General features: G+C 32.8%; 2 protein-coding genes and 1 long non-coding RNA gene across 4 annotated transcripts; 2 read left to right on the top strand and 1 right to left on the bottom strand.

Moving 5' to 3' along the window:
• Positions 1-390, top strand: LOC110733732. The gene has a single exon (XM_021913818.1). The coding sequence runs from the start codon at positions 1-3 to the stop codon at positions 388-390; it is 390 nt and encodes a 129-aa protein (XP_021769510.1).
• A 1,994-nt stretch (positions 391-2,384) lies between these two features.
• On the top strand, positions 2,385-3,348 carry LOC110733273. Its single transcript, XR_002513622.1, has 2 exons — positions 2,385-2,500; positions 3,159-3,348. It is a non-coding gene; the product is annotated as an uncharacterized LOC110733273 (long non-coding RNA).
• Positions 3,349-14,940: 11,592 nt separating this feature from the next.
• LOC110733638 (homeobox protein knotted-1-like 3) lies at positions 14,941-20,081 on the bottom strand. Of its 2 annotated transcripts, none has more exons than XM_021913713.1 (6): positions 19,318-20,081; positions 16,885-17,005; positions 16,243-16,436; positions 16,026-16,157; positions 15,478-15,614; positions 14,941-15,359 (listed from the first exon to the last, which is right to left on the bottom strand). In XM_021913713.1, exons 1-6 carry the CDS (start codon positions 19,930-19,932, stop codon positions 15,356-15,358), a joined length of 1,203 nt encoding a protein of 400 aa, XP_021769405.1. In that variant the 5' UTR covers positions 19,933-20,081; the 3' UTR covers positions 14,941-15,355. The 2 variants fall into 2 exon arrangements, with proteins under 2 accessions (XP_021769405.1, XP_021769404.1); XM_021913712.1 differs by having other exon boundaries at positions 14,941-15,387.
• Between the last annotated feature and the right edge of the window lie 284 nt (positions 20,082-20,365).

The raw sequence follows: 20,365 nt of genomic DNA on the forward strand, positions 1-20,365 counted from the left end.
ATGGAGTTCGACAAGAAACACTCGCTTTCACTCAAGCAGAAGATCAAGCTCTTCGTCTGCGCCACCTGCTGCGACGCCGAAGAAGACGACATCGCCGTCCAGAAGAGTCTACAACATTCCGAGAAGAAGCCGAATACATTGTCTTCTTGGTTGAAATCTGAGCTTCCTGTAATCAAAGAGGTTTGTTCTCATGTGTTTTCTGGGAAAAATCGCCGCTCTAATTCGACTGAGTTCAGGTATGATCCGTTGAGTTACGCGCTTAATTTTGAAGATGATGATTCGCACCTCGATGAGTTTCCTCTTCGTGATTTTTGCTCTAGGCTTCCTCCTTCCCCTGTTAAAGCAAACAAAAACGCCGTCGCTTCTACGAACACTGTCAATTGGAGTTGACTGGTGAAATTAATTTTATTTTCTAGGATTTGATTTTTGTCGAAATTGGCGAAATCAATGTAGATTTTGAGAGTTATTTTTCTTAATTTACTTATGACTAGTGTATGTAAATTACAAATTTATGATCAGATTAGCATTATTAGAAAATGATTTGTAAATTGAGATGTGTTCTGGATTGTACATACTAGTATATGATTATAAATTTAGCAGAGTTTGAATATGAAGTTACAATTTGTGCCTTTTATCTGGAAATGCAGTTGATTTTGCTCTTTAATTCATGATTTCTGAACATAATTTAGTGAAAATTAAGGATTAATTATTTTGAATTAGATGTTGATTGCCACGTTTTTCTTTTTAAGATGTCTTAAATTAATTTAAATTAATAATGGAATTCATGACTACTACTACTTTGTATGTAATTGAGTATGTGAGTGGTTTAGTAAACAGAAAAAAGATGCTCAAGTAGTCAAGTTGCTAACTTTTAACGGCCCTTCAAAATCTGATGGAGCCCTTTAAATCTTTTGTGGGGAAAAAGCAAAAAGAGCAATGTACCGTTTTGTAGATGTAAAGTGTAGTGTACTCTTGGCCATTAAATGGGTTATGCCTACTCCCGCTCTAGGCAACAATACCTACACCCCTCCACCCATACTCTATTGAGGTTATATAAAGGGAGGGTTGAGAGATAATAAAATCATATCTCACAAGGACAACATAGGTATTTCAGGCGTCAATTTAAAGTTGTTTTATACTCTTATTGAATTATCAAATAATATCACTGGAGTTTCGGTGGTACAAAATACACTCTCAGTGGTACAAAAATATAGTCTCAGTGATACTTCAAAAAACTCCACTGGACTTTTAGTGGAACAAAATATAAACTCAATGGTAGTGGTCCCCCAAAATTTTTTTGTCCATTTTTGTAAGTGATATGTGTCTGAAAAGTTTAGTGGGGCTCACACTATCTTTTTCACTCTTCCTATCTCTCTCCTCCTTTCTCTCTCTTCCTTATACTTTTATATTATTTTAATAGTTGTGAGACATTTTCAATTGTCTCACAACCCTTGTTTTATACTTCCTCTACTATAATAACCCTTATAGATAAACTCATTTACCACATACTTCGTAGTAAAGAGTAATTGCCATTGCCTACCCCAGAACAAAAATATATATAAAAAAAAAATCATCATTTTCTCTTTCTTCATCCGCCATTTTCTCCCTCCATTTTTGCTTTTAAATTGCTCAATCAAGAAGAACATGTAAATTTGTTACAATATCAACAACAATGAGTGATTTACGAGATGAAATTGCACTAGCGAAAGAAAATTCTCCAACAAAATCAAAATCGTAAGTCTATTTGCTTATTTTTTACGATCGAAATTGAGTACAATAATTAAGAAAAAGTAGCCTTATGGCCCGTTACATGCACGGGTTATTACTTAAAATATTTTCCTTGTAATGTGTTGCTCACTTGTGTTACATGATTTAGCATTGTTTTATTGTACTTTATATATATAACGTGAACTAATTAGCTCAAATTTTATTTTTTTACTATTACTTTATTTTAAGTTTAGGAGATGAAAAGACTACGATTTTATTTTGGTGTAGTTGAAACACTAGTAGAAAATATCAAAAAGCTACCCCCTAATTGGCACCGGTTCAGTCCTAACCGGTGCCAAAAATGGCCTACAAAATTGGTGGGAAACTGAACCAGAGTAAAAGGCACCGGTTCACTTCAAACCGGTGCCAAAAACAAATAGGCCACTGGTTTGAACCGGTGCCTTTTTGAACCGGAGCCATAAAAAATAATAATAAAAAAACCGGTACTTTTAAACCCACGGATCCACCCCAACCCTAAAACTACTCCTCTCATCCTCGTTCTCTTTCTCTCTCCTCTCATCCGCTTTCTCTCTCCTCTCATCTCCTCCTCTTTCTCCATTCTCGATCTCCTTCTCCTCCTTCTATAGTTCTATTTCTATTTATCTTTCTCGATCTCCTTCTTCTCCTTCTAATTCTCTTTAATTTTTCGATCTCCTTCTCCCTCACAATCACGAAGAACACATGCAACATCTCGATTTTCTGGGTTTTTGAAGACCACATGCAACACCGATTTGTGAGGGAATTTATGGGTTTTGTTTTAATTTTTCGGGTTTTTGTTTTAATTTATTTTTTAATCCATTTTTTAAAAATTTTAATCGATTTAAATTCTTTTTTTTTTCTTTTCTGGGTTATTGGTTAGATCGATTTTAATCAAATTTATGGGTTATTGTTTTGATTTCAATCGGATTTTTGGTTTTTTTTTTTTTAAATTTTAATCGATTTTAATTTGAATCGAATTTTTAATCTATTTTTTTAATCAAATTTTTAATCAATTTCGATTTTGATTTTTTTTTTTTCAGATTTTAATCGGATTTTTTTTCGATTTCAATTTTTTTTTTTGTTTCTGGGTTTTTCGAACACCGATTTTAATTTTTTTTCGATTTCTAATTTTTTTGCATTGGTTTTTTTGATTTTAATTTTTTTCAATTTCTAGGTTTATTCGATTTTAATTTTTTTGCATTGGTTTTTTTTTATTTTAATTTTTTCCAATTTCTGGGTTTATTCTAATTTTAATTTTTGCATTGGTTTTTTTGATTTTAATTTTTTTTTCTGGGTTTTTTCGATTTCAATTTTTTCTGGGTTTGAATTTTTTTTCAATTTTTGGGATTAAATTTCTGGGCTTTTTCTTTCGAAGTTTAATTATATTAATTGATTTTTTTTAATTGGTGCAGGTATGTTATTTAGATCTGAAATCGAAGAAGCAAGATACAAGCAAGAATGAATGAGTTTTTTTTTTATTTATTTATATTGTAATTTTTTTTAAAATTTATATTGTAATTTTTTTTATATGCTGTAATCAAAGTTTTTATATGTTGTAATTTTTTTTTATCATATATTGCAAATTTTCGATTCTTGTTGATATGTTGCAAATTTTCGATTCTTGTTGATATATTGTAAATTTTCGATTCTTGTTGATATGTTGCAAATTTGCTGGAAAAAAAAAGGGCATTTTTTTGGCACCGTTTCCAATTTTTGGCACCGGTAAGGCACCGGTGCCTTAGGCCGGGTTTGAACCGGTGCCAATTTCATATTTTCACGTAGTGAAATACTTAATTTCCTTACTTAAATTGCAAGTTACAGAGTGCATAAAGACATGAACTTTATTTTTTGATAAAGAAGGTGGCATGTGGCATATGAGTAATGTATGGTTTGTGTTTTTAAATACTAAAGTATAGATAGATATATATATATATATATAGATAGATAGATAGATAGATAGATAGATAGATAGATAGATATGTGATAGATGAAATTGCGCTAGAATCTGCAAAACAACAACGAAAAATGACGAAAATGACGATTATGGAGACATGGAGTTATGTAGTTGTTAATTGATTTTTTGTAAAAAAAAAAAAAATTAAAAATTAAAATAAACAAACACTTGTGTATGAACAGAGATGACGATTATATTCTCATTCAATCAAGAGTGGATACAATACAAAAAGAGCGCTAAGTTAATTAAATCTCATGTAGTTGTTCCTCAACTTTTAAAAGCTTTTAAAAAAGACATGTTTGTAATTGCAGAGTAAAATGATCATTTACAATAAATTGTATGTTCATTTTTACATGACTTTATTCTTAATTGCCATGTTGAAACCCTATTGAAACACTTGAAAATTGCTTGGAACACTTGGATGACATTGAACATATCTTGGCAAACTCATAGAAACTTGATCAGTTCTTAGAGCACTTGAAGAAACTGGACTTTTCTTAGATCACTTGGAGGAAGTTGATTATTTGTTGCAATAATTTGAACACCTTGAACATTTTTTTAAAAAAATGTTCATTAATATAATACAAAATGATCAAATATAAAACATTGACATACATGTTCAATATATATCTATCATCATAAATGATCATTTATCATTACGTATTTGATCATAATTATTAAAATGAATAACTTAACATTATTAACGAACATGTAGCATCATAAAATTGTTCATTTATCATTATCATTTTGCTTTATGAGTATTCATTTAGCATGAATAAAACTGAACATCTATCGATTAAAAATTTTCATTTAAAATTAATAAAATTGATTTAAAAGTATTATGAAGGATCATTTAGCATTATAAATTGATCACAACACAACTATAAAAATAAATGATTGTTTTGCATTTTTATTATTTTTTTTAAAAAAAACTTGATCAATCTTTCACTGTAGAGGATAATCAAGTAAGGATGTTGAAGGCAACATATATATTGTGCTCAAATTGTAATTTTCATTAAAAACACACAATTATATGATTAGATTTGCAACAAGGAGGATGTATACACACACACACACACTTTATTATATTAAATATAACAAATAATGTTCATTTAGCAAGACACATATTATATGTACATTTTTTGGTTCAATTTCATGTTTATGGAACAATTACATTTAATAGTATAGATGTATAGAAATGCGTTATCACTGTAATTAAAAAATTTATTTTATATTGAAAATTATTTGTTAACAACGTTTTATTTAAATAAATAGATATCTAAGACGTATGTATTGGCATACATCTAACTATGAAACTTACACATAACTCTTGAAATGAATATTTGGTTATACAAAAATGAACATCTGTTGTAACACGGATAAACAAAAATGAACATTGAATGATGCAATATTTCTTATAATAAAAATGATTTGAATGCAGTAATCCTTATAAATAAATTTGTTCTCATTTTTATTTATAAAAAATTCTTAGAATTCAATTCAAAATATATATTAATTTGAACAAAAAACCCCTAGTAATAAAAATGAACATTTTATGATACACAAATGAACATTTACCAATACATTAATGAACATTTTATAAACATTTGCAGAAAATTCGTAAATGAAAAAGGGCGGGGGCAGAGAACACACGCGGAGGGTATGGGGATGCAGGTAGTGTTCCATGCCGTGGGGTGTAGGTAAAAATTTGTACATTAAATATTGTCATCATCATTCCTTATCCCAACCCGTCCCATTGGCCATCAATTACCCATTAACAAGTTTTTCCTCAATTCTTCTCCTCCATCTCTTTCTTGATGACAATCCAAACTCCAAAGTTTCAAGACGAAGCAAACTCTACGGAATTGGAGCACAAGAAATCGCAGAATAAGAAAATGAAGCAAAAAGTGTGTTTCCTTGCAATCGTTATGTTAATTTAGGGTTTATCTTTGAATCTTCTTATCAATTTCTTTCGCAATCTAGGGTTTATCTTTGATCTAATGTTATTTAATTGATAGTGTTTAGGGTTCGATTTCTAATTACTGAGACTACGATTCTAATTTAGATGTTATTTCGTAATAAGCATATTAATTTAAGAATTTGGGTTTATCGTTCTTAGCATAATAAGTTTAGGTTCTTCTTTTTTGAATTGTCAGTAAATAATTTAGGGTTTTCTTTTTTGAATTGTGTAAATGACTACTCTGTGTGAACTTTGCAATGAGAAATATATTAAAGAGGAGATGTTCTTACAAGACAATGAATTAATTTGCCTAGTTTGTGTTGACAAACTTGAACATGATTCTGCTCCAAATGCTATATTGGTATAACTTTACTCTTATGAACTTGCAAACTCACAGGGTATCCGCTGTTCGGATATCAACTGTGATTTCAATTGTAACAATATAGATACTATTCTTGAACACGCAAAGGCACATCACCACAAAAAGTACCAAGATTGTGAAAAACCAAAGTATTTCACAATGCTAAAACCCGTTGACATGAAAAAGCATCTCAAAAAGGAGCATTTGAATAATTATTTCAAATTTAATACCACTTGATAACCAAAAGGTATCTCATCCTAAACCATGAATAATCATGATGTATATGTTAAGTTGCAGGAAAATGCGTAATCAAGCAATAATAATAAATCATGAGTAATCAAGCAACATATAAGAGGAATAAAACATATTAACAAATTATACATAAATTATTCATAAATTAATAATCAAAACTAGGGTAGAGTACGTATTGTACATTTCAATTAAGAAAAAGAATAGCATAAAATTAAAATTGCCAAAAATCAGAAAATATAAATAAAATAAATTAAAATTAATGAAAAAAATCTAATGCAAGGCTCAAACTCGGTCCTTCATAACATAATATGCAAACCAAATGTTGTCCATATCCAAAAAATTAAAAGAGACCACAGCAGACGAAATTACAACTATGGTAGACAAAAGTACCTTGTGATTTACTTTACTCGACTTACGGGTTTTCCCTCGAGCCGCAATTATTGTTGCATCTTTTATCTCATTGCATTTGGAGCATCTATGTCTCGATGTTCCACCTTCCCCGCCCCTAAATCAAGAGAAGATATAGGATCCATTAAATCAAGATATAGGAATAGCATAAAATTAAAATTGCCAAAAATCAGAAAGTATAAATAAAATAAATTAAAATTAATGAAAAAAATGAAAGGTAACTATAGAAATCTTACGCATTTGTGGTAACCGCCATAAAAATGGCAATGATTAAAATTATGGTGAGGACGAGATTTTATGGCGGTTGACAGTAGCGGCGATGTGCTCTGGGGTGGCAGAAGATGTGATGTGAATCGAGTCCCCTTCCTTATAACTATTTTTATTGCTTTATTTAGGTACTCTCTTGGTTTTACCTTACTCTTAAAGTAGGGGTTTTACAAGTGAGTTTTTAATAATGTTTTTATTATTTTCTTAGTAGTAGTTATGGGGCCTTGGGCTTCCAAAGTTGTGTTAATTAATTAGTGGGCTCTCTTGGTTCATTAATTAATTATTAGGGCTTTTTATTTAGTTTGCTTGCAGGGCAAGTAGGATAGATTTATTTTTCCTATATATACTAGTTGTATGTCAATTATTTTAGGAGGATGTTTTATGAATTATAATTTGAGATTATTGAGCTTTTGCTTGAAGAGAACTTTGTTAAGGTTCAAACTAGTTGTTAACTAGGGTTTTGGGATCGTTACTCCTAAAATCAAACTTAGAAGTCGTTGCCTTCTAAGACTATCTTTCAAATTTCCACCATTAAAATCACTCAAATCCTTCCATCAAATATAAACCGTCAAAATACACATCAAATTGGTATCAAGAGCTTAGGTTTGTGAGCCCTCACGACTTACACGATCTTGGTAATTAGAACAATTTTTGGTTGCTTTTCAAGTATTACGGGTGATTTGCAATTAGATTACGGTAGTGTACTTTGTCTTCGAATCTGGAAGTAAGCATTACGTAGTACTAGAGGTACGTAATTCTAGAGTTTTAGTTGGTGAATTTGTCTCTTAGTGCATATTAATTTCTTGATTTACTTGCTGCAAATCATCAAGTTGGTGGAGATAGTGCAACTAATACTTTTGTGCATTCATATTTCGGTACACAGATACACACAAATAAATTTTAGGTATTGATGAATTATTTAAAAAAAAAAAAAAGAATCCCCTGCTAATACAAAATTAGAGTGTTGCGCGAGAGTTGTTATTCCTTGTCCAAATTATTATAAAGGTTTTGTTAGACTAATTTGAGGTTTTTGTCTTAAAATACGGAGGAATAATTTGCTGAAAATTATTTCGACATCATGAGTACTTTAACAAAGGAAGATCTTGATATTATGCTTGTTGATATGATGAGAAATTTTAATGCGAGTCTTGAACGAATGAATGAGAAAATTGAGAAGAGTACACAAGAAATTGCTCAAACCAATCAAAGGGTTGAAACTTTGTCTACTCAAGTGATTGGGGAAGGAAGAATAATCAACAACGAACAACCTAGGGGAATCATGAGAAATTTTCCAATTGACAATGATCGAGATTTGAAGTTGTTGGAACTTCCGGAATTTACAGGTGATGGGGATGCCGAAGACTTTTTAGATTGGGTTCGTCAGATGGAAAAGGTCTTTGATTATAAAGGTTTTGATGAGCAAAAAGCCTACAAGGTTGCAAACCTAAAACTGACGAGATATGCTTCTCTATGGTTTGAGAATTTACGTGCCAAGAGATTGAGAGAAGATGAGCCACGAATTAATACTTGGAACGAGTTGAAGAGACAATTAAGGAAACGGTTCCTACCACGGGAATTTATCCAAGATCAATTCTTGAAGTTGAATCATCTTGAACAAAAGAATCTTAGTGTCGCTGAATACACTAAAGAGTTTGAGAAATTGTGCATGCTTTGTGATTTGCAGGAAAAAGAGGAGATGAAGATTGGACGATACATAAAAGGGTTAACACCTTCGATTTCTCACAAGGTGGAAACATCAAATTATGTGTTCTTTGATGATGTCTTAAGGTTGGCAGAGAGATTTGAGAAACAGGAGAAAGAAAAGAAAATTTCTTATTTCAAGGAGAGGAAGTCATTCTTTAATGGTGAGGGTTCGAATATCAACTCTAACAATTCAAACAATGAAGGGAAGATGATTGTTGTTACTCCCGAACAAGCTGCATTGGCGAAAAAAGTTTGTTTCAAGTGTCAAGGCATGGGACACATTGCTAGAGATTGTGGTAACAAAGTGACGGTATCCAAGAAGGAACATAGAATGTTGTTGGCTTATCTTGACCATGAAGAGAAAGAGAAGGAGAGTACATGTTTGCTCAATACAGAGGAAGAGTTTGATTTTGAAGAGTTTGAGGGTCAAGAAAAGATTACTCCTGAACCTGAACATCACCATATCGGTATCTTAAGGAGAGTTTTGCATGCTAATTTTGTTCCTCCTACTACACATGAGCAAAGGGAAAATTTGTTCCATACTATATGCAAAGTGGGTGATAGGAGTTGCTCGTTGATTATAGATACGGGATCGTGCACCAATGTTGCATCTACTAAGTTGGTTGACACTATGAATCTTTCTACTAGGGACCATCCTACTCCTTACAAGCTTAATTGGTTACATGATGGAGATGGACTACAAGTTAAAAGGCAAGCTTTGGTGAACTTTTCCATGGGTTCATATTCTGATAGTGTATGGTGTGATATTTTACCTATGACTGCTTGTTCTATACTCTTGGGTCGTCCTTGGCAATATGATCGAGGGGTGTTATTTAATGGTGTTACAAATGTTTATTCAGTGAAGGTTGGGGATAAGAGAGTCCAATTACATCCTTTACCCCCTAAGGCGCCACCTATTCAAGCTCCTGCTAGAGAGTTGTTGATTATGCCTAAACTTAACAAAAAGGAAAGAAGGGCTAATATGTTGTCATTGAGAAACCAACACCCTTTTGAGATTGGTGAGTATGTTTTCTTATCTTTAAATGCTCAAAAAATCTTTAATAATTCTAGAGGTAAGAATGAACCATTAGAGGAAGGACCTTTCAAGATTGTGCATAGGGAGAATTATGATACTTTTCAAGTACTTCTTGGAGCGGGAATTTGCGCTACTATGAGGGCTAGTGACTTGGTACCTTGTCTTCCGAACGAAACTTGAGGGCAAGTTGTTTTTTAAGAGGGAGGGAATGATGTGAATCGAGTCCCCTTCCTTATAACTATTTTTATTGCTTTATTTAGGTACTCTCTTGGTTTTACCTTACTCTTAAAGTAGGGGTTTTACAAGTGAGTTTTTAATAATGTTTTTATTATTTTCTTAGTAGTAGTTATGGGGCCTTGGGCTTCCAAAGTTGTGTTAATTAATTAGTGGGCTCTCTTGGTTCATTAATTAATTATTAGGGCTTTTTATTTAGTTTGCTTGCAGGGCAAGTAGGATAGATTTATTTTTCCTATATATACTAGTTGTATGTCAATTATTTTAGGAGGATGTTTTATGAATTATAATTTGAGATTATTGAGCTTTTGCTTGAAGAGAACTTTGTTAAGGTTCAAACTAGTTGTTAACTAGGGTTTTGGGATCGTTACTCCTAAAATCAAACTTAGAAGTCGTTGCCTTCTAAGACTATCTTTCAAATTTCCACCATTAAAATCACTCAAATCCTTCCATCAAATATAAACCGTCAAAATACACATCAAGATGGGTGGACTGTAACAACTTGGGAGGTGGTGAGAGAGAAGGAAGTGATGGTGGTTAGGAGGAAGAGGAGAGAGAATTTCAGGGGGAAATCGCCATTGTTGAGAGCTTGGAGCAGAGATTTTTTTAGAATTGTAAAAATGGAGTTTCAGAGAGAGAGAAAGAAAGTTCTGGAGGAGTGTGAAAATGGGTGTTGATGGGTGAGTAAGTTGTAGAGGGAGGGAGAAGAGTTTGTTACAGAGGAGGGAAGAATAAGGAGAGAGAAAGGAAGGAAAGTGTGTTTGAATTTTAGCAAATATTTGAGTATGGTATTACGGAAAATGAGTTGTAAGATTTTAAAAATTATATATATATAGTTTAATTTGAGAATGAACAAGTATTGAAATATAAACGAACATCTTTCAATATCAAAATGAACAAGTATTATAAAAATTCAAACGAAAAATTTCAGTACGAGAATGAACAAGTATTTACTGCCACCAGTTCGTATTATATGCAACTTTGAAAATTTTATATATATTACAAATAATACACCAAAGTTGCATGTAATGCGAACTAGATGTAGTGTATAAATGAACATTTATGTAATTGAAAATTAACATTCATTAAAATGTATGTATTTTCACTTCAAAAAATGAACAAATACTAAAAGTCATTGAACATCTTTCAACATAAAAATGAACAAGTACTAAAAGTCAAATAAACATCTTTCAATACAAGAATGAACAAATTAAATATCAAAATTTAATTGAGCATTTTTCAATATGATAACAAACAAATATTAAAATTGAAACAAATGTCTTTTAATGTGAGAATGAACATGTATATATAAAGCTGAATGAATTTGTTTAAATATGAGAATAAATATTGTATTGAATGACAAATGAACATCTTTCAATATAAGAATGAACATATAATAATGTAAAAGAATGAACATGTATCAAAATTTAAATGAAAATGATTATAAGTGAACATGGATTTCATCTAAAATGATCATTGTTTCATCTAAAATGAACAATTACGATAGATTAAATTTATATGCCAAAATTCGTCAAATATCAATTTTTAGTAACAAAATAAGTAATAATAATTGATTCTTCAATTCCATAAATCAAATTGATAAATTTGTCTACAATTTTAGTTATTATATTTTAACTATGAATCTTTCTACAAATGAACATAAAGTCTATCTAAAATGAACAATTACAATACATTCTAGTCGAAATTCACCAAATAGTAGTTTTAATTAAATTATGTTATAATTATGGAAAATTCTTATAACATACTTAGATTATTAGTATAAAAATCATTTTTATTAATGCCTATGAGATTTCACAAAATCTTTAGAAAATATATAGAAAATAATATTAAGGACTTTTATCAAAATTCTAATGATAATCTTTTAATACATGAATGGCTGACCGTATAAAATATAAATGAACATTTACCAAAATAAAAATGAACATTCATAAAATAAAATAAATAAATAAATAGTTCCACTACGAATATAATCTATGTATGACTATGTTCAATAATCCTACAAAATAGATCAAATTATCCAGAAAATTAGGGCAATTAAACTCTTTTTTCCTGTAATTTTATAAGCTAATAACACACCACAAATTAATGCAACCTAATATAGTGTAAACAAAACATCACTGTACTATAACCATATGAAATCATTTTTATGATAAAAATTATAACAAATCATGAACTAATACTAAAATTTCATTCATCTAAAGGAAATAATTGAAGAATAATAAGGCAAATAAAAAGTTATTGTTTGTATTTTTATACGAAAAATAAACAAAAAATCAAGTTACATTTTGATTGTTGATCATTCTTTTGTAGAACTTATTTTTATTTTGCAATTTTGTCTCTTCTATTTAAAATATTAGTAGAGAAATAAAAGAATTTGAATATTTTTCAAGAGAAATTAGGGAAATTTTGGTAATGTAGGAGAGAGAAAGTGGTAAAACTATGAGGAAAGAGAAAAAATGTGGGTAAAATAAGGAAAATTTGCAAATTGCAGTCATTTAAAGTTCGTATTTTGCAAATTGCAGCCATTTAAATTTTTTTTTGCAAATTGCAGCCCAAAAGTTCGTATAAATTGTAAATTGCAGCCCGATTCAATTTTTTCATCGGTTTACATGTTGAAAAATCTTCGGTTAAGGTTTTAGGGGTCATTTTAGCCCTTAGGGACCCGAATTGAGCTCGGAATTAGCAAAAAAATAACGTAAGTGTCTCATATTTACAGTTTCCCACAAATCGATACACTATTATTACGCAAAACGAGAAACCTGCGTTATTTTTTTGCTAATTCCGAGCTCAATTCGGACCCCTAAGAGCTAAAATGGCCCCTAAAATCTTAATCGAAGATTTTTCAACTTGTAAACTGATGAAAAAATTGAATCAGGCTGCAATTTACAATTTATATGAACTTTTCGGCTGCAATTTGCAATTTTTTTTTTAAATGGCTGCAATTTGCAAAATACGAACTTTAAATGGCTGCAATTTGCAAATTTTCCGTAAAATAATGAAGAAACTGATTTTGAAAAAGGAGAGAGAAAAAGCAGGAAAATGGATTTTGTTGTTCCAAGCTTCCAGTTGTAAGTACACGTGGGAAGAAGAGGGAGGGGGTGTAGGTAGAAGTACCTACTCTAGGGTGTAGGTCTTACGAATTAATCCGAATAACTTATTTGGATTGGATTGGAATGGATTTTGGACTGGAATCCGGATTTCAGACACCCCTAAATCTATTTTATTATACTTTGTAATTTAATTAAAGTTAGTGAGGTAAAAGATGATGGAGTTAAATAGTTAATTAGTGTCCCAAACCCAATTATTCTTATTTGGCATGGAAAAAATGAAGAAGGTGTGGAGGAATGGGAAAAGAAGGAAGGGGGGTGTAGGTAGTATTCCCTATAGTAGGGTGTAGGGAAAAATTTGTAAACCCTAACCCAACCACCACCGGTGACAACCCTAAACCCCATTATTGCAAAGCCCACCCCATCGCCGACCCCTATCAATATCATCATCCTTCATCCCACATTAACCCTCAATTTTATTTTTATTTTTTTTCAAAAAAAAATCAACCTCCCCGCACAACGGCACAAGTGTCAACGCACCCCGGGGTATTTGTAGGAGAAGGGGGATGTCGGAAAGTTGGTGATGGGTTGTTAATTTTTTTTTGTTTATTATTTTTTTAATTAATGTTTTTCAATCTATCGCGTAGTTACCAATAATCAAGTTACCACTTATCACTCACTTGAAAGTTAAAACCCATAAAAGTTTTTTTTTTTTTTTTTTTTTTTTTTTTTTTTTTTTTTTTTTACAAAACCCGTAAAAGTTAATGACCTTTAAAGTTCAAATTATTTAAAAAAATTAATCTACAGTTGGGATTATTTTGAACAAAAGGGAAATAAAATGAGACTTGTTTTTATGAACTTTTTCTATATCAACACCAAAGAAGATTTATGGGGTTGTTAAGAAGCACGCTTGCAGAAGTCTGAAGTCTTGGAAAGCACCTCTAGAAGGGATTATCAAAATCAATTGTGATACTTCCCTCAGGCGAAGATAGATGGGTTAGTTTAGGAGTGATTGTTAGAAATTGTGAAGGTGTAGTGTTGTTCGCTTCTACCCGCCGTTATGGAGCCTATTGGCCACCAATCATATAGCTGAGGGAAAGACTGTTGCTTGGGCTATTAGACTCGCTAATCACTTCAGCCTGACGAAGATCATAAATTCATAATCAAAGCTAACAATGAAATCCTCATCAAACGACTGTGCAAAGGAGTCACTTTCTTCTCTAATTTAGATACTAGTATAGTCTATAGATGATATTTTAGCCTCTTGTTCACCTCTTTTTTTAGTTGATTGGAGCCACATTAAACGGATTGGGAAAGTTGTTGGCTTGTTGTCCACAATTTAGCCCGTTTAACGCCTTTTGATACTAAACATATTTGGGAGAACCATTACCCTTATAAGGTTTTTCTATATATTTTGATGGGCAAATTATCAATGTAAGGCTCCTTTTGCTATGTCTAAAAAAAAAAATCTCCTCACATGAGCGAGTTATTGAGATGAAAGGAAAAAAATGAAATTAAAGATAACAAAGATTACCCAAATCATTTGGATCATAGCCAATAAAGAATATTTAAGAATTAAAACTTTATTTAAATTAAATGAAGCAGCCCACTTGTTAACAGGGTGAAAGGATTTTGTGTCTCCCCATCCTCTTCCTCCTCCTTATGATCAGTATCAGCAAGGGATCAACTTCTGTTAGTTGTAACAAACTTAGTCTGTTATATACCAAGTAGTTGGTTATGTAATCATTGCTTTCTGTAATGAATTGAGCTTAGTATAAATATCTCTTCCATGTTGTAATATGATTCTCATTCATTCAGATAAATAATAAATCTCAACCACTAATTACTTCTTTCTCATTCATTCAGCATTGATGTGTGTAATCTTTTGCTAAACGATTTGCAGTCAAGTAATGATATTCGAGTTCCTCCTTGGGAACTTTCATTCAAAAATTTTTAGAAATGATTTCATAATTGCATTATATGGAGTGAAATAGGAAACAAACTACTTAATCTGTACATCCACAACTTCACAAGCGTTTGATTCAAATTACTATATAAAGGTTACAAAAATATAGAATCGCCAGAAATGGTGACTCTTCTGCAATTTTATCTGAGATATACATTTTCCTATAATTCAGCAAATCTTCCTACTGATAAGGATATATCCTTGTGGATAATTCAGTATACAGGACCATTCATCTTCTGCTCATATGCACCTCTCGAAATTGAAGGATTCTTTGCCACTTTCATTAGCAGGGTTTCTCCACTTCCTCTCATATCACAGAAAACTATCCCACGTTCAATGCTAGTGTCGTAGAATTATGTTAAAGAGGTACAAAATACAGATGCTTGCCACCATTGTTCTTCATCTATATGAAACAATTGCCGCAGTTTTATCTATATTAATTACATTTATCCTGTTAGGTTCAAAGCTTGAGAAGGAGGTTATTATAATGTACAGAGGGATTAGAAAATAAATTGTAATACCTTTTGCGTTTACTCTTCAATGCACTAGAGCTTGAAGGATTACTATGCCAGTTCCTCTTTCTTTGATTGATGAACCAATTGTTGATCTGCTTTAGCTGCAGACCTGTCTCCTGTACCAACCTCGCCTTGTCTTCCTCCTGCATATATTATTTAGATCAGCATTTTGTTCCTTATATGACAGAAGTTGAATGGAAGAACAGCATTTTTGTAACAGTGGCCAAATACACCCCAGCATATCATGCAGACTGCAGCAACACAATTACAAAGCATCTTTCTGTATACATACATAGAGATTATACTCTTACTGTCTAGATATGCGTATATAAGCTACATATACATTTACATTAGTAAAATCTCTCTACTCACAAGCCACAATGAAACTAATCAATGAAATGAGATTTTACCATTAAGCAAAAGTGATGCATGACATGATTCTAAAAGTTCCCAAAGTATTAAAACATTTTAATCAAGTCCAAATGCCTAGTATAGCATACAAGAAACTACAGCTCCCATGATGGTAAAAACGTTTTCGATCCCAAATAGCTTACCGTTGGGTATGGCCACTTAGAATGTGATTGCCACCAAGCCTTTAAGACAGAGGTGGTGTCACCAGGGAGTTTTCCTGCTCTTCTTTTGCGCAAGATTTCTTCTCTTATATCCACAATCTTGTCCTTGTAGCCCTTTTAGAAAAGAAGAACAAACATATTAGTGACTTGCACAAGAAATAGCCTAGTTTATGCCCTTATGTGCAACAATGTGGCTTGCCTGTTTTAGCTCATGCTTCAGCTCTTGCCTCACACGCTCCATCAGTGATCGTTCACTCTCAGTTGGGATGAGGGGTCCGAACCCCATGGTGTCTGCACCGTCCAAACCTCCATCGAACAAGTTACTATCACTTTCTATGGGATCATCTTCATCATCAGACATAGTAGCCCCTGTGCCTTCACCGGGAGAGACTCCTGCACACAGGAGAGCACAAATTACCAACATCAGTATGCTATCCTGGCTTCAACAAACTGAACCAATACCTTTTCCTCCTATCACTTGGACAGAAAGTCGAGGCATATATTTCATGACCCAAAAGATAAGTTCCTAATTTTTTTGCTATGCATCACCTTCTTCGAAAGCAGTAACAGAATAACTTCACCCTAAGATGCCCTCAGAAGATGGTAAAGAAGAAGGTAAAACATCTTTCAGAATGTCATTTTTGAAATAATTTTCAATTTCACTTGGTTACTTTCAAAGTCCAGCAATTGCAAGAATTGTAAAAACGGAGATCCAGACCAGACCAGACTAATACAAACATGACAGTGGGAAGTGGTCCTGTGATCATTTTCAAGCTAGAATCAAGTACTTGCGCACACCAATGCAGAGGGGTTTTAAGGTTAATGGGAAAGGTATATGCACCTGTCAAGCTTTGAAGAGATTGCTCAATTTCCCAGCATGCCATCACAGCTTCCATTGCATGGACACGAACATGTTGTTGTAGTTGCTCTTTAAAGGAACACAGCAACAGAGCATACTGTGTCTACAGTGTCAACCAAGATGAAACAACATAAACGTAAGATATAATAAATAACCTCCCTCTAGTCCATAACTTGTTCCATCACCAAAGCAATCTCAGGTTGTGTTTTCATAGTTAAGGGGGAGAAGTAGCTGCAAAAATCGGTAATTACAGCCAGGAAAACCATGTGGGAAAATATTCAAATATGGGTAGCACAAGAAGTTGTTGGAAATTACATACTGTTCAAAAATAATCACACCATGAGAAACTAGATTTTCTATCATGATGAGTGTCTGCATCTCAACTGTACTAAAGCATTAGGAGGTGCCATCACCGCTACTAATGCAGTAAGAAGTGTAATTATAATTTGTCAAGAAACTCAAGATTGATCCGATCCACTGAGGAAAGAAAATACATTAAGTAGAAAACAATTCTATAACTGGTGTAACGATGTGTTACTGCCAGCACAATTAGTTCCTATACTATTCATATCTTGCCTTCTCCAAATTGAGAGTAAAAAAAACCCCAAGTAAATATGCTGTAACATCTTGCGGGTGATTGAAATATTACAATACTACAGTATTTTTCAAATTACAAACTCACATATGATGAACATCCATTTGACCAGTTTATTATACTTACTAGTTTAACCAAAGAATTCTGACATGAAAAAAAGTTCCATGCCACCATAACATGTTTCCCACCAAATAAAAAGTAGTATACCACTTTCACATTTTTCCTCAGCATCATCATGATCAAAGCCTTATTCATTAAACAGTTAAGTGAAAATTTTGTCCATGTTACCAGTAGTAGCATTGCATCCATCCTTAATAAATTTCACTCAAACTATCCCTCAACATAATAATGAATATTGAAGATTTATAAACCACACCCCCACAAGATGTCACACTCATACCTTGAGCTTGATAAAATGATTATACTACTAAGTACTCACACACTTAAATATGTCAGTACCATCTTTAAAGTGTTATAAACAAGTAAAATAATCATTGACATTGAGAATTGGCAATCCGTCTCAACTGGTACACATTAGAACATTGCTATTAAGAATTAGGACTATCCCCTCCATCTCTTTCACTAAGGTTGGCAATGTTCGAGGAAAACCAAATATTTCATGAGAAGAATCATCTTTGCACACAAGTTCTTTTTTACCCTAGAAAAAAGGTAATTTATCACTGCATACTAATAAGATGCCACAAACTTTACCGGGATTCTGGAAAATTAAAAAACATTAGAATCAATGTGATTTGAGACATGGAATTTTGGATGGTATAAACTATTAAGAAGTTTTTGATCAAAGACATACAAAGTACAAATTAGAATAATGCAAAACCAACATACAACTGTACAAGTTTGAGTAATACATGCAATTTGAGGACTTAAATAAAAAATAAGAAAACCAAATTGCTTATTCCCCCCATAGAAAAGTTGACATTAGAAGAATCTTTGTATCTATCTTCCTTCCAAAAGGCTGAAACAGCAGAATTTCCATTGGGATGAGGTAAAAAACAAATGCATAACGATAGCTAAGATTGCTAAATGCCAAAAAGCAACCCACCTTCTTCTTTCCTAATATTGAATTCCATAAACCCACCCTCCCAAAATTCTTTTTTGAATTTATTCAAGCTTGTTTCAATTCAATCAACACGGCACCTTCTCCCCAAAAAAAAAAAAAATGTCACCAAAAACTCCTCTTCCTACATATCCTACAATGTCTTTATGACTCCTAATGCCATACTTACTACGACTCAACGAGTACTAGGTGTTTAGGTCCCAAGTTCGAATCCCCCTCGGTTATGAATGTTGAACACATCGTTACGTTTTCCTGGACCCACATAGAGGAAAATTCACATCCAACGAAAATCCGTCACCACTCTTCATTACAAAGGTCCAGATGTCCGCAATCTTATCCTACTCAAATTAACACCACTAAGAAAAAAAAATACATTTAATTCTATCAAAAAACTAGCTATTTTTTTCTTAAGAATTTCAACACGTTGAAAACTTGAAATCATACAAAACCCAAAATAAAAAATTCAACAACCTATCAAGTCAAGCATGACCCCATTTTAATTTATCAAATAAAACCTAACAATCAATTAAACACCACTCCAACATATCAAATTATACTCCATAATCCATGTATTTCCTAAAATCATTACGAAAATCATTATGTAATGTAATCTAAAACGGATTACTCCTCAATCTAACTCCGGAATAATTCAATTCATACCATAATTAACCAAAAATTAAGCAACAACAACAAATTGATAATAATAATAATAATAATATAAAAGAAATTAAAAATTATATACCATGAATTGGTCCAATTCCTTATCATCCCCAGCCATAGTATGACCACTTCCGAGAGCAGAATACTTGGCCACGACGTTCTGCGACTGATCAAGCTGCGCACCAATCCTCGGTATCTGGTCCACCGGAGTTGCGATCCTCAAACACGCAACATGCGCCGCTAACAACTGCTCGTAAAGCGGATGCCCTAATATCTCCGCCTTAAACTTCGCATTCTGCCAATTCACTTGCTCACCTCTATCTCCTCCACCTCCGCCGCTGTTTCCGGCGCCGACAGAAACCTCGCCGTCTCCGATCTCCGGTTTCCCTGTCTCCTCATTGTGAGTCAACTCACCTGGTTGTGTCGGAATCGCCGACATCCCTGCTGAGTCATCTACTGATTGGAGGTTTAAGAATTTACTTGCTCCGCCGCCGGAACCGCCGCCGCCTGATGAGCCGAGGATTGCCGAGGTTAGCCAGTTTGGTTGGTGAAGCTGCTGTTGCTGTTGTTGTTGCTGTTGTTGTCGTTGATGGTGGTGGTGTTGTTGTTGTTGGTGGTGCGCCGACATGTTTTGTTGTCCGGCGAATTGTGCCGCCATTTCCGACTGAGAGAGGTGGTGGTTGTGATGATACGCCATTTTTTGAATTTCAGAAAAAGGTAAAATTATAGTAATCGTATAATATAAGGTGAGGAAGAAGGAGGGAGTTTCAGAGAGAGGAGAGAGAAAAATTGGTCGGGAAAATGGTGGGAGAAGAGAAGGTGATAATGAGAGAACTTTTTTTTTTTAATTATAAAAAAGGAAAAAGAAAGCCGCCGAAATTAAATTATAATGGAAATATTTAATTTTATTATTATTTTGGGGGACCATTTTAATTTGGAAAATACTGGGTCGTTGATTTTATTTAATTTGATCGAAAGGTAAGATGAGAGACAACGTGGATATATTGTCGTTTCCATGTCGTTTTTGACATATTTGTAATTTTCTTTTCAATTACTTTTGTGTACACCCGGTTTTCAGTAATTTACTGTACATCGAGTTCACTTTTGTCAAATTTAGTGTCAGTTTTGTC

This window comes from Chenopodium quinoa, unplaced genomic scaffold (genome assembly GCF_001683475.1).
Source record: "Chenopodium quinoa cultivar QQ74 unplaced genomic scaffold, ASM168347v1, whole genome shotgun sequence".
NCBI lineage: Eukaryota > Viridiplantae > Streptophyta > Magnoliopsida > Caryophyllales > Amaranthaceae > Chenopodium > Chenopodium quinoa.

Bases quoted from the DNA above. Each gene is read 5' to 3' on its own strand.
- LOC110733732 (XM_021913818.1), top strand. From the start codon at position 1: ATGGAGTTCGACAAGAAACACTCGCTTTCACTCAAGCAGAAGATCAAG.
- LOC110733638 (XM_021913713.1), bottom strand. From the start codon at position 19,932: ATGGCGTATCATCACAACCACCACCTCTCTCAGTCGGAAATGGCGGCA. The intron at 16,437-16,884 runs GTGCATATACCT...TCCTGTGTGCAG, and splicing joins ATCTCTTCAAAGCTTGACAG to GAGTCTCTCCCGGTGAAGGC. The intron at 16,158-16,242 runs GCAAGCCACATT...CTTTTCTAAAAG, and splicing joins TGAAGCATGAGCTAAAACAG to GGCTACAAGGACAAGATTGT.